Below are 14,850 nucleotides of genomic sequence, written 5' to 3' on the forward strand. Positions count from 1 at the left end.
TGGTAATGACTCAGTCAGGGGAGTTAAGTCTGCAATTGTTTCGAAAATCATCAGTTAAACGTCTCAAAATGTTGCTCACTGTCTTAGAACATTTTTAAAAATCTAAACTTTACTCCAAATAACTTTATTTTAAAAAGTCCAATTTAATCTGATTAGCTAGATAAACTGGGTTAAAATCGGTAGGAAAAAAAAACAATTCTAAACTTACCCCACTCAATGGCCAATTTGAAGATGGAAAAGAATGAAGCTGAGTGTCCTAATAGTACCTCTAAAGTACCTGTAAATACCTTCTGTTTGAGCAAACATTTAATGTGGCGCTGACACCATCACCTCGCTGCTGATGGATGGTGTCGAAGGAGAACAATCTCCATAGAAAGGTCAGCAGAGTTTTGTGTGTTAATAAAAACATCCAGGGACAGATTGGGCTTTAATGAAGAGCCATCTCAACATGAAGAGAAAAGCAGGGCTCTTCTCCTGCTGATAGATGAGCTAACAGGGCTGCTAAATGATCACGCTAGACAGCCAGGTTAACTCTCACTACAGGGAGCAAGGCGTGGCGTAGGACGACTGGGGTTTTATTAGCTAAGTTGAATGCATGGGAACACAATCAGTCTACACTGAATGGCTGCAAGTGGATGCTGTTCAAAGGAATTTCTGCAAGTTTACAATGATCTATGCAGCCTCCTGTATGTTCTCTAGAAACGTTAACTGGATGAATGACCGATTGGGTTCTAAGTGTTTGCCCTCTAAGCTAAAGCCTAATCATAGTAAGATCAAGAGAAATGCAACATTCAAATAATGCAACCATGGATATACTGTACCTCACCACAAAAAATCTTGAGAAGAAACAGATTTATTGTAAATATGATTTTAGATGTGTACAATACAATGAAGTTTCCTCTTCCCAACTTGCACATACATATATGACAAGTAATATTTCATTTTGTTAGAATACAAAATAAGTTGTGCTTCACGAATAACATGATCCACTGACAAAGAGCACCATCGTCTTCCCACTCCTAAAGGGTGGAACCAAGACCACTAGCTGCATTGAATGCAATTCAGCCTCAGCCAGGGGCACAATTTAGTTCAATGCAGATTAGGTAAATAATGTTTTTATTTAGATTGAGAAATTAGCAAAGTTTGAATGTAAATAGTTACATAATTTCATAGGGCATGATTTAGAATCAATGGCCATTGTGTTATTACTTTACAGTATGCCATTACAGAGCATGATGACCAGTCAGCTGGAATGTTAATCTACACGTCATGTACATGTTTTATGCTATTATATCAGTGGAAGCTATTTGAGTGAGGGAGTTATACTTCACTACTACACATACAAGTGTTACTGTAGGTTCCCTCCATGACTAAAATGATGACAAAATATCTTATTCAATGCACTGTGGATGCATACAGTATAATAGGTGCACTCTATCTACAATCAATGGAGCTGTGGACTTCTGCACATGTTTTAACACTGAGAAACCAGATACATTATCTGGTGATTAAGTTTTAAAAAATGAACTCTTGTTGGATATGATATTGTTATTGAGAGGGACCTCTGAAGTGGAACAGTGATTTCATATCATGCTATACAGTATAATATTATGCATCAATCTGTTCATAGACCAGTCAGTATTTGGACAATTAAATCAGGTGCACATTTAATTTGGACACAAGGCACAGACTTATTCTATGGCCCTACCAAAACATCACCTTAACTATGTACTGGACAGCCATACTAAATATGTCTCTATATTTATGACCTAAAAGAATCAGCCCTTTTGCAGTCAATGCAAATGTGCAGTACTTTTCCTTGCCATTTTTATTGTCGGACATTGTTTTGTATAGACAAATGTCATACCCAAATACATACATGTGTACCTTTTTTTTGCATCACTTCACACACATTGGTATTCTGAAGTCTTCTGTCTTATAGGTGCAAATGTTGAACTGATATGCGTTGCATATATGCCAAAAACGGCACATATGACGAGTCTAGTCTAGACAATTCTACATACAAGTGGCTTGTGTGATGAAACAACAATACAATGTGTTGCAGTTTGTGTGACTGTGAGTTACGTCAAGCAATAGCAAAATAAAGGTTTGAACATATTCATTATGAGAAATGGGAGATGGTGCCTTGGTTGTTAGCATATAGCAGCAATCTATAGTATTGGTGCATTAAGTTTCACTGACAATGTGATAACACACTCAAAACATATAGTTGTGTGCCTGACTATACAATACATATCTGGTTCAAATGTGGTTAAAAATACAAGCACTTATTGTATAGTAGACCTTAGCAAATCAGTATTGACGATTGTTCCCTTAGTCTAATCCAAAAATGTTGACTTGTGTTTTTTCATACTGTACCAACCACAAATTAAAAACATTTTGTCCACTTCTAATGCTTTCCAAAGTTCTAAGAGCAGGGAATGTGACTCACGTCTATTCTGACCAGATCTCATGTGGTGAGTAAGAGAATGAGCGTCAAGCTGCTGGCTGTCACTCCTCCAGCCATTAGAGCCACTTTGTCACAAGTAGACAGACAAATGGACAGTGGAAAGCCATGGAAAGTTGAGAGACATGATTAAGACATACGGACAAAGTGTGGGCTGCCCTTGAATCAGTGGGCAGTGACAAACGCAACACATGGCAAATTGCATCAGAAGCCCTTTATTTAAAAAGCTTTTTTTGGTAAGTGTGGCATGCTAATGCACTGTGTTGCTCGTGTGGGCTCCCAAGAATGGAGTGTTGGGAGAAAAATGTACTATTTTTCATCTGATGACGCACAACTAGCCCAATGGAAAAGACAGGCACATCTTGACCTGTGTGTTTGTACATGCGTACTCTCAGATGTTTTAGTAGGCTACTCCCGATATTCAAAATGAACACATTTTATTTTTATGTGTATATCTTATAAAGTTGATGAAAATTTAGATTTTCTTTTTTAAATAAAAATAATAAAAATAAGAAACAAATAATACTTTTTTAATCAATAATTAGTACATAATGTATTGCAATTTCTATTTTACAGATAGTTAAAGTTTGATTTGTGCATGCAATGACATCAACTCATGGTGATTTCAGAGGACCTCGTCTGTCTTAATCCAGGGGTTGATCTCATACTAAATGAAATCCATCCACTCTATTTACCCAGGCTTTACCTTTCATGGCTGTTTCAGGAACATCCACAACCCTTTATCAACTCTCTGGGTAGCCGTAAAGGAGCCCTCAGTAGTTTTCTACTGCCACAACAGTCTGAGTTTGGGGCCTGGCTCTAGGCCATGTAAAGATTTGGTAGTATTGATGGAGGTGGGTGAGAAACAGGTACCACTGCACAATATTAATCCCATACTAATCAATTTTGGAATTATAGGCAATATATTTACTCATTTATTGGCAGTGACGTTACATGTATGGAAAGGACACAATTCCTTCTGTGTTTTCTCTATCATTGTTCTAAGGTACCAAGGTAAACACACACACACAATGCATTGTTGAATGGAAACAGAAATAAAGAATGTTTAAGTGATAGATGCAACTCACCGTTTTCAACTGACAGCTGTGGACCTGTTTGCAAGATGAAGATATTTAAATAAATTCCACAACTTATGCAGTGGTTTATAAGACAAGCTCTTTGATTTGAACAGTATTTCATAGTTTCCTCAGAGAAAGGCACAGCCCTAACACCAGAGAGAGCAGAGTAGGGTGTGTGTAACGTTGTGGCTACAGAACTGGTTTGGTGCAGTCTCATCCACCTCATGCTCTGTAGTTTCTGAAGGAGAATATACAGTCCATATCTGAAATGGTTACTGTTTCCCTATAGATATAATCATGAGCCTGAGGTTCCCGAGCATGAGCATTACCAACAAGTCCCCGCACAGTATATACACTACATAACATCTGAGGAAATGTCAATCAATGTTGAGGAGAACAATGTATCCCTTTACTATCGGCTGCTCCACTCATCTACTCCACTGCGTCTAGTTCAAACCCACTGGCTTATCCAAGGCGGATTCAGTGGAAACTACATGAGATGATACACATTTTCAGGCCCTTTGAGATCTCAGTTAATACTGACAATAGGAAAAGTCTATTGCCACTGGGCTTTTGTCCAGTTCCAGTCTCTTCCACCGCTGCATGGCTCCAGACTCATCCTGGCTAATCTGTCCATCAGAGGTCAATCATTACTATGCTCTGCTCACTGATGTTAGTCTGACTAGCAGTATATGATTTGTTTGTATTAGTTGCAATATAATCATCAATACAGTGATGACCGAAAACTTGGAGGTTTGGAGTATGTTGTTCGGGTCACTCTCCTCCGACTGGCAGGAGTCCCACTCATGCCTGTCAAATGCACAGTCAGCCACACGCATTAGTAGACACACAGCACCCATAGAGAGGTGCACTCAATCTAGGACCGCTGTCCTACTTCAGCCTCTCTCTCTGTCTCTCTCTCTCTCTCTCTCTCTCGCTCTCTCTCTCGATCTCTCTTTCTTACAGCTGGGCTTATAGTGGTTATGGTGGTGGGGTGGGTTCTCATATCAGACAGTCACTTCTGTCTTGCTGTTGCTGACAAAGTAGGGCTGCGGAGGCATGTAGTGCTGGCTGCGCGAGGTGCTGTGCATCTCGTTCACCTGCTCTATGGTGCAGTGTTTCTTAGTGCCGTGGCTCTGCCGGCGGCCCACCGTCTCTGAGCCGTCCCAGTTCTTCTGCATCCCCGGGTTGGTGATTGTATTGGAGCCATAGGCCAGGGTATGGGAGCTGCTGCTGTGGCTGCTGTGGCCCTTGGTGCTTTTGGACTTGTGTCCGTTCTGCTTTAGGGAAGGCTGTAAGGGAGGGCTGTAGGGGTTGCTGGGCTCCTGCTCTATGCGATGCATCGGGTGCATAGGGAGACTGCCCTTGGCTGCCATCTCTACCATGTGCCGCCGGTTGGTGTAGAAGTTGTCATTAACCTTCTCCGCTGGAAACAGACATACACACATACACAAGAGCAAAGAAAATCATAAATTAAAAAATATTGGAATGACAGCCATTTTGTTAATGTCATGCACAGGCAATAGCAAATGTTCTGGTCTTTGCTTTGGTGAGATTTATTTAGATTAGTTGAGATATTGAAGTATTTGAGGATTTTGGACTGTTTCCAAATCTATATTTATGTAAATGCAATATTAATGCCATATTAACCCTAAACTGGGGTAGATTACATATTGGCATGTGGGGTGAAGAACAGTTGAGAAAATGGTAGCTAAAGGTTTTTTAAAGGATACCGAGGTAAATAATACATTTTGCCTGAGCCGTGTTTAATGTTGTTGATATGGACTGTATATCATCAACCCATTCGAATATAAATGTAAATGATTTTCCCAACATTGCCATTATCATCTGGAAACATGCAGGCTTTAGCTAATAGTAAACAACCCCCTCCAGATTGGTTGGAGAGTTTGCTCTTTTCAAAGCTGGTTGTGTGCACAGTTGTATTGTAATATGCAAATGAATATGTCCCTGAGCATTCTGGAATGTTTACTTGATTGCTATAGTATATTTTATGCTATGTGTATAATATATCATTTAACTATTGGACATAATTTGCCCATAACAGCCACAGCCACTGACATTGTTACATGGTGTCATTTGACATGTCCAATCTGGTGCAGACCTGTTCTGAAAACATTATCCCCTCACTAATTGTGGAGCAACACCATACTCTACAGCATTAGTCATTTCCCTGTGTGACATTTCAGACTTTCTAATTAAATGTCCCGCCGTTGACCTTTAATCTGTTATGATACCCCGGACGCGGCGGAGGTAGAGGCAGACGGCCTCAGCCTCAATGTTCTGGATCAGACACCGCCACATTAGAGTGAGACTCGTCTCAAACAAGGGAGGAGCAGTAGAGAGCTCCCTCTGAACAATGTGCTTTCATAGCATACACATCAATGGCCCACAGCTTAATACATATCAGAGAATCAGAGAGGAGGGAGGGGACCACATTGGTTCACATAGACTCAACTCAAACAGTTTGATAAGTTTCCCCACCGGCACTCATTCCTCTGTTCTCCCTCCCATCCCTCTAGATACACTACCGTTCAAAAGTTTGGGGTCACTTAGAAATGTCCTTGTTTTTGAAAGAAAAGCACATTTTTGTCCATTAAAATAACATAAAATTGATCAGAAATACAGTGTAGACATTATTAATGTTTTAAATGACTATTGTAGCTGGAAGCGGGCAGATTTTTTATGGAATATCGCATGGGAGTAGCTAATCCAAGTGTGTTAGCTAATCCAAGTTTATCATTTTAAAAGGCTAATTGATCATTAGAAAACCCTTTTGCAATTATGTTAGCACAGCTGAAAACTGTTGTCCTGATTAAAGAACCAATAAAACTGCAGTTTTTAGACTAGTTGAGTATCTGGAGCATCAGCATTTGTGGGTTCGATCACAGGCTCAAATTGGCCAGAAACAAAGAACTTTCTTCTGGAACTCGTCTGTCTATTCTTGTTCTGAGAAATTAAGGCTATTCCATGCGAGAAATTGCCAAGAAACTGAAGATCTCGTACAACGCTGTGTACTACTCCCTTCACAGAGCAGAGCAAACAGGCTCTAACCAGAATTAAAAGAGGAGTGGGATACCCCGGGGCACCACTGAGCAAGAGGACAAGTACAGTAGAGTGTCTAGTTTGAGAAACAGACGCCTCACAAGTTCTCAACTGGTAGCTTCATTAAATAGTACCCGCAAAACACCAGTCTCAACGTCAACAGTGAAGAGAAGACTCCTGGATGCTGAGTTCCTCTGTCCAGTGTCTATGTTCTTTTGCCCATCTTAATCTTTTATTTTTATAGGCCAGTCTGAGATATGGCTTTTTCTTTGCAACTCTGTCTATAAGGCCAGCATCCCGGAGTCGCTCCTTCACTGTTGACGCTGAGATTGGTGTTTTGCGGGTACTATTTAATGATCAATTAGCCTTTTAAAATAATATACGTGGATTAGCTAACACAACGTGCCATTGGAACACAGGAGGGATGGTTGCTGATAATGGGCCTCTGTACGCCTATGTAAATATTCCATAAAAAATCTGCCCGCTTCCAGCTACAATAGTCATTTACAACATTAACAATGTCTAGACTGTATTTCTGATCGATTTGATGTTATTTTAATGGACAAAAAATGTGCTTTTCTTTCAAAAACAAGGACATTTCTGAGTGACCCCAAACTTTTCAATGGTAGAGTGCGTATCCCCCCAGTCTTCATATCCCGTAATGATCAATCTGCAGCTTGACGCCTCTTCACTAGATTAGCAGCAGTCAGAGAGGTTTCATCTGATTGTCTATGATGTCACAGAGAGAATCTGGTGAATGTTCCACATGCCCGCCGCCACATCATCCTCTGTGGGATTGTGCCTCTGCAACTCTGACGGCTGCAATCTCATCCAGACCCATTTATGGCGAAGTGCTTTGAAGTTCCTTTAGTTGAATCTGTCCAGAATCCATAAAGAGAACCCTGTTTAATTAGGGTGATAAACGCTATCAAATATGTCTCCTTCACTTCTTTTAATTCCCCATCAGAAGCAGAGCTGGTTTCTGATGCCTGTCTCTTTGGTTTATTAATCAGAGCGTTTATCAGCTCTGCTAGCTCACTTTCCTGTTTCTCCTATTGGTCTATGGAGAAAACGACTGACTGTTTGAGCATCAATCAGTGTAAAAAAAACAACCTTAGAGATAAAGTCAACATGCTTAGACATTGCTTTCCTGTGAGCCTAATTAATCATTCCCTTTTTCTAAATTTCAGAGGCATTAGTTCAGCACCATGACATTTTGCTTCAAATGGAGAGGCGAAGATAACAGGGAAAGTCTCTGACATAACTACATGATGAGGAAATCAGCAATATCCCCTGGCACATGACAGCCATATATAAATTAGAATCCCAATCTAATTCACTGTCTATGGCATACACACAATACTGAAAATGCAGAGATCTTCATGTGGACTTGTATCCTAAATGAATGCATCAAAGAGAAGGCTGCTTGCAGAATTGTCATGTTCATCTCAATTATAATTACAGCTTTTTGGAGAATGGCATGACAAATAATTAGCCTAGTGTTTACAGGCAGAAGAGCGGAAGGCAGATACAAAATATATTCAGACCACTCCACGATGGGGCTCCCGCTCCTTTATAAATTAGCCAGTTCAGATTGTAAACTTCTGTGAGAAATCCAGTTCTGTGACCTTAAAAAATCACTGGGTGGACAGCGGGAGAGAATAATTGATTGCTAGAGTTTGGTTTATCATTTCCCAAACCTTGGATTTAGCACTCAGGGAATTTAGAGGTGAGGCATAAGACACATTGCAGTAAATAATGGGTCAAGCTGGGATGTTTCATTTATTATACTTGCCCTCTCAAAATGTTATAGAAAATTAATTTTACAATATATTGTTGAAGGATAATTGAAGAGACATGGTTTCTTGATCCTAATATTGGTTCTGTAGTCAATAAGAGCTGACTCTCAATGTAGATCTTTAATAGCTGATTTAGGTACTGTAACAGTGACTGTCCAACATTTCACAGGGTTCTTCATATATGATGTGCAGCAGCAAAACTATAGGTGAAATAGAACGTTTTTTATTTTATTTACGGTTATCATTGGCGCCTAAGAGCAACAAAGGCAAAACAATGGATAGCCTTGAGACATGAAATTTGAAAGACAAATCAATTACAGTAATTTTCCTAAAAGCTAGGCTATTTTCCTCCCTTTCTGAAAGGAAAAATTCTACATCTGTTATCCTGTCTAATCTGAAATGAACCGTTTACACAGTGTAAATATTTTTGTTGAGAGCCTCTCTTTCTTTGGGTTTTTTCTTTAAACGCAAAGTGTCACATAAACATAGTGTCTCTCAGTAAGTAACCATACAGCATGCTAGGATGGAGACGGAGACCAGGCTAACTGATAATTACAGCAGGCAGCAGAACATATCTACACTAGCTGCTTGGTGTTTTTGCTCGTCATTCGAGATCTCCATTGTGTTAATTAGCCCACATTTAATCATGTCATTTGAGTGTGATTACATGGAAGTTCGACACTTCAGAGGCGTATGCTCATTTGTGATCTCGGCTGATATTCCAATCCTCACGTACTCTTTTATGAGAAGAGATGCCTTTAATTTAACAGATGGCCAAATAAATACTGTACCATTCCCATCCATTTCAGTGGAATGGTTTCCCTTTCTCACATGCTATACGTACGTATGAATAATTGATATTGATATTGCATGGCATGTGCAGTAACAGTTTGGACACACCTATTCATTCAAGGGTTTTCTTTATTTTTACTATTTTCTACATTGTAGAATATTAGTGAATTCATCAAAACTATGAAATAACACATATGGAATCATGTAGTAACCAAAAAAAATAAGAATGGCACAGGGGAGGATGGCTGCCTTTTTATTGGCTCTTAACCAACCGTGCTATTTTGTTTGTTTTTAAGCAAACTGGCCCCTTCGTCGTGACGTTACCTGAACGCCCATCTGCGGCCCGCTAATCGTTAGCTGTCTTATCGGCTGCTATCTGAATAAATCTATCGGACAATTTTTCTTGGGTCACTATAACTATATCTATTTTGCCAATTGGATTGATCCCCTCTACCACACAGAACCCCACAAATCTACTGACGGAAACGCATGAGGTGGCTAAAAACAGACCTCCATCCTATGCTAGCTTGCTACCGATGGACCAGCTAGCTGTCTGAATCGCCTTTACCCCAACCAACCTCACTACTCACTGGACCCTTATGATCACTCGACTAAGCATGCCTCTCCTTAATGTCAATATGCCTTGTCCATTGCTGTTCTGGTTAGTGTTTATTGGCTTATTTCACTGTAGACCCTATAGCCCTGCTCATTATACCTTATCCAACCTTTCAGTTCCTCCACCCACACATGAGATGACATCACCTGGTTTCAATGATGGTTCTAGAGACAATATCTCTCTCATCATCACTCAATACCTAGGTTTACCTCCACTGTATTCAGATCCTACCATACCTTAGTCTGTTTTTTATTTATTTATTTATTTTTAATTTTAGCCCTTTTTTTCTCCCCAATTTCGTGGTATCCAATTGTTTAGTAGCTACTATCTTGTCTCATCGCTACAACTCCCGTACGGGCTCGGGAGAGATGAAGGTTGAAAGTCATGCGTCCTCCGATACACAACCCAACCAAGCCGCACTGCTTCTTAACACAGCGCCGTCCAACCCGGAAGCCAGCCGCACCAATGTGTCGGAGGAAACACTGTGCACCTGGCAACCTTGGTTAGCGCGCACTGCGCCCGGCCCACCACAGGAGTCGCTGGTGCGCGATGAGACAAGGATATCCCTACCGGCCAAACCCTCCCTAACCCGGACGACGCTAGGCCAATTGTGCGTCGCCCCACGGACCTCCCGGTCACGGCCGGTTACGACAGAGCCTGGGCGCGAACCCAGAGTCTCTGGTGGCACAGCTGGCACTGCAGTACAGCGCCCTTCACCACTGCACCACCCGGGAGGATTGTACATTATACCTTGAAGCTATTTTATCGCCCCCAGAAACCTGCTCCTTATACTCTCTGTTACGGACGTTCTAAACGACCAATTCTCATAGCTTTTAGCCGTACACTTATCCTACTCCTCCTCTGTTTCTCTGGTGATGTAGAGGTGAATCCAGGCCCTGCAGTGCCTAGCTCCACTCCTATTCCCCAGGCGCTCTCTTTTGATGACGTCTGTAACCGTAATAGCCTTGGTTTCTTGCATGTTACCATTAGAAGCCTCCTCCCTAAGTTTGTTTTATTCACTGCTTTAGCACACTCTGCCAACCCGGATGTTCTAGCCGTGTCTGAATCCTGGCTTAGGAAGACCACCAAAAATTCTGAAATCTCCATCCCTAACTACAACAATTTCAGACAAGATAGAACGGCCAAAGGGGGCGGTGTTGCAATCTACTGCAAAAATAGCATGCAGAGTTCTGTCCTACTATCCAGATCTGTATCCAAACAATTTGAACTTCTACTTTTAAAAATCCACCTCTCTAAAAACAAGTCTCTCACCGTTGCCGCCTGCTATAGACCACCCTCTGGCCCCAGCTGTGCTCTGGACACCATATGTGAACTGATTGCCCCCCATCTGTCTTCAGAGCTCGTGCTGCTAGGCGACCTAAACTGGAACATGCTTAACACCCCAGCCATCCTACAATCTAAGCTTGATGCCCTCAATCTCACACAAATTATCAATGAACCTACCAGGTACCTCCCCAAAGCCTTAAACACAGGCACCCTCATAGATATCATCCTAACCAACTTGCCTTCTAAATACACATCTGCTGTTTTCAACCAAGATCTCAGCGATCTCTGCCTCATTGCCTGCATCCGTAATGGGTAAGAGGTCAAACGACCTCCACTCATCACTATCAAACGCTCCCTGAAACACTTCAGTGAGCAGGCCTTTCTAATCGACCTGGCCGGGGTATCCTGGAAGGATATTGATCTCATCCCGTCAGTAGAGGATGCCTAGTTATTTAAAAAGAAATGCCTTCCTCGCCATCTTAAGCATGCCCCATTCAAGAAATTTAGAACCAGGAACAGATATAGCCCTTGGTTCTCTCCAGACCTGACTGCCCTTAACCAACACAAAAACATCCTATGGCGTTCTGCATTAGCATCGAACAGCCCCCGTGATATGCAACTTTTCAGGGAAGCTAGACACCAATATACACAGGCAGTTAGAAAAGCCAAGGCTAGCTTTTTCAAGCATAAATTTGCTTCCTGCGACACAAACTCAAAAAAAGTTCTGGGACACTGTAAAGTCCATGGAGAATAAGAACACCTCCTCCCAGCTGCCCACTGCACTGAGGATAGGAAACACAGTCACCACCGATAAATCCACTATAATTGAGAATTTCAATAAGCATTTGTCTACGGCTGGCCATGCTTTCCACCTGGCTACCCCTACCCCAGTCAACAGCACTGCACCCCCCACAGCAACTCGCCCAAGCCTTCCCCATTTCTCCTTCTCCCAAATCCAGTCAGCTGATGTTCTGAAAGAGCTGCAAAATCTGGACCCCTACAAATCAGCCGGGCTAGACAATCTGGACCCTTTCTTTCTAAAACTATCTGCCGAAATCGTTGCAACCCCTATTACTAGCCTGTTCAACCTCTCTTTCGTGTCATCTGAGATTCCCAAAGATTGGAAAGCAGCTGCGGTCATCCAAATCAAATCAAATCAAATCAAATTTTATTTGTCACATACACATGGTTAGCAGATGTTAATGCGAGTGTAGCGAAATGCTTGTGCTTCTAGTTCCGACAATGCAGTAATAACCAACAAGTAATCTAACTAACAATTCCAAAACTACTGTCTTATACACAGTGTAAGGGGATAAAGAATATGTACATAAGGATATATGAATGAGTGATGGTACAGAGCAGCATAGGCAAGATACAGTAGATGATATCGAGTACAGTATATACATATGAGATAAGTATGTAAACAAAGTGGCATAGTTAAAGTGGCTAGTGATACATGTATTACATAAGGATGCAGTCGATGATATAGAGTACAGTATATACGTATGCATATGAGATGAATAATGTAGGGTAAGTAACATTATATAAGGTAGCATAGTTTAAAGTGGCTAGTGATATATTTACATCATTTCCCATCAATTCCCATTATTAAAGTGGCTGGAGTTGAGTCAGTGTCATTTTCAGTGTGTTGGCAGCAGCCACTCAATGTTAGTGGTGGCTGTTTAACAGTCTGATGGCCTTGAGATAGAAGCTGTTTTTCAGTCTCTCGGTCCCAGCTTTGATGCACCTGTACTGACCTCGCCTTCTGGATGATAGCGGGGTGAACAGGCAGTGGCTCGGGTGGTTGATGTCCTTGATGATCTTTATGGCCTTCCTGTAACATCGGGTGGTGTAGGAGTCCTGGAGGGCAGGTAGTTTGCCCCCGGTGATGCGTTGTGCAGACCTCACTACCCTCTGGAGAGCCTTACGGTTGAGGGCGGAGCAGTTGCCGTACCAGGCGGTGATACAGCCCGCCAGGATGCTCTCGATTGTGCATCTGTAGAAGTTTGTGAGTGCTTTTGGTGACAAGCCGAATTTCTTCAGCCTCCTGAGGTTGAAGAGGCGCTGCTGCGCCTTCTTCACGATGCTGTCTGTGTGAGTGGACCAATTCAGTTTGTCTGTGATGTGTTCGCCGAGGAACTTAAAACTTGCTACCCTCTCCAGTACTGTTCCATCGATGTGGATAGGGGGGTGTTCACTCTGCTGTTTCCTGAAGTCCACAATCATCTCCTTAGTTTTGTTGACGTTGAGTGTGAGGTTATTTTCCTGACACCACACTCCGAGGGCCATCACCTCCTCCCTGTAGGCCGTCTCGTCGTTGTTGGTAATCAAGCCTACCACTGTTGTGTCGTCCGCAAACTTGATGATTGAGTTGGAGGCGTGCGTGGCCACGCAGTCGTGGGTGAACAGGGAGTACAGGAGAGGGCTCAGAACGCACCCTTGTGGGGCCCCAGTGTTGAGGATCAGCGGGGAGGAGATGTTGTTGCTTACCCTCACCACCTGGGGGCGGCCCGTCAGGAAGTCCAGTACCCAGTTGCACAGGGCGGGGTCGAGACCCAGGGTCTCGAGCTTGATGACGAGCTTGGAGGGTACTATGGTGTTGAATGCCGAGCTGTAGTCGATGAACAGCATTCTCACATAGGTATTCCTCTTGTCCAGATGGGTTAGGGCAGTGTGCAGTGTGGTTGAGATTGCATCGTCTGTGGACCTATTTGGGCGGTAAGCAAATTGGAGTGGGTCTAGGGTGTCAGGTAGGGTGGAGGTGATATGCTCCTTGACTAGTCTCTCAAAGCACCTCATGATGACGGATGTGAGTGCTACGGGGCGGTAGTCGTTTAGCTCAGTTACCTTAGCTTTCTTGGGAACAGGAAGCATGTTCCCTCTTGAAGCATGTGGGAACAGCAGACTGGTATAGGGATTGATTGAATATGTCCGTAAACACACCGGCCAGCTGGTCTGCGCATGCTCTGAGAGCGCGGCTGGGGATGCCGTCTGGGCCTGCAGCCTTGTGAGGGTTAACACGTTTAAATGTCTTACTCACCTCGGCTGCAGTGAAGGAGAGACCGCATGTTTTCATTGCAGGCCGTGTCAGTGGCACTGTATTGTCCTCAAAGCGGGCAAAAAAGTTATTTAGTCTGCCTGGGAGCAAGACATCCTGGTCCGTGACTGGGCTGGATTTCTTCCTGTAGTCCGTGATTGACTGTAGACCCTGCCACATGCCTCTTGTGTCTGAGCCGTTGAATTGAGATTCTACTTTGTCTCTGTACTGACGCTTAGCTTGTTTGATAGCCTTGCGGAGGGAATAGCTGCACTGTTTGTATTCGGTCATGTTACCAGACACCTTGCCCTGATTAAAAGCAGTGGTTCGCGCTTTCAGTTTCACACGAATGCTGCCATCAATCCACGGTTTCTGGTCAGGGATTATTTTAATCGTTGCTATGGGAACGACATCTTCAACGCACGTTCTAATGAACTCGCACACCAAATCAGCGTATTCGTCAATATTGTTATCTGACGCAATACGAAACATGTCCCAGTCCACGTGATGGAAGCAGTCTTGGAGTGTGGAGTCAGCTTGGTCGGACCAGCGTTGGACAGACCTCAGCGTGGGAGCCTCTTGTTTTAGTTTCTGTCTGTAGGCAGGGATCAACAAAATGGAGTCGTGGTCAGCTTTTCCGAAAGGGGGGCGGGGCAGGGCCTTATATGCGTCGCGGAAGTTAGAGTAATCCCCCTCTTCAAAGGGGGGAC

At 42.8% G+C, this 14,850-nt stretch overlaps 1 protein-coding gene across 1 annotated transcript in view; it reads right to left on the reverse strand.

The window, feature by feature from the left end:
- Nucleotides 1-835: 835 nt before the first annotated feature.
- The window catches only part of LOC112246027 (protein shisa-9B), a 42,173-nt gene continuing 28,158 nt past the window's right edge, over nt 836-14,850 (reverse strand). The window contains exon 4 of the mRNA XM_024414289.2: nt 836-4,972. Coding sequence (XP_024270057.2) covers nt 4,554-4,972 — 419 coding nt within the window. The 3' untranslated portion in view covers nt 836-4,553. The remainder of the gene's footprint in view (nt 4,973-14,850) is intronic.

The sequence above is a fragment of the Oncorhynchus tshawytscha genome, linkage group LG09 (assembly GCF_018296145.1).
Source record: "Oncorhynchus tshawytscha isolate Ot180627B linkage group LG09, Otsh_v2.0, whole genome shotgun sequence".
In the NCBI taxonomy this organism is placed as follows: domain Eukaryota; kingdom Metazoa; phylum Chordata; class Actinopteri; order Salmoniformes; family Salmonidae; genus Oncorhynchus; species Oncorhynchus tshawytscha.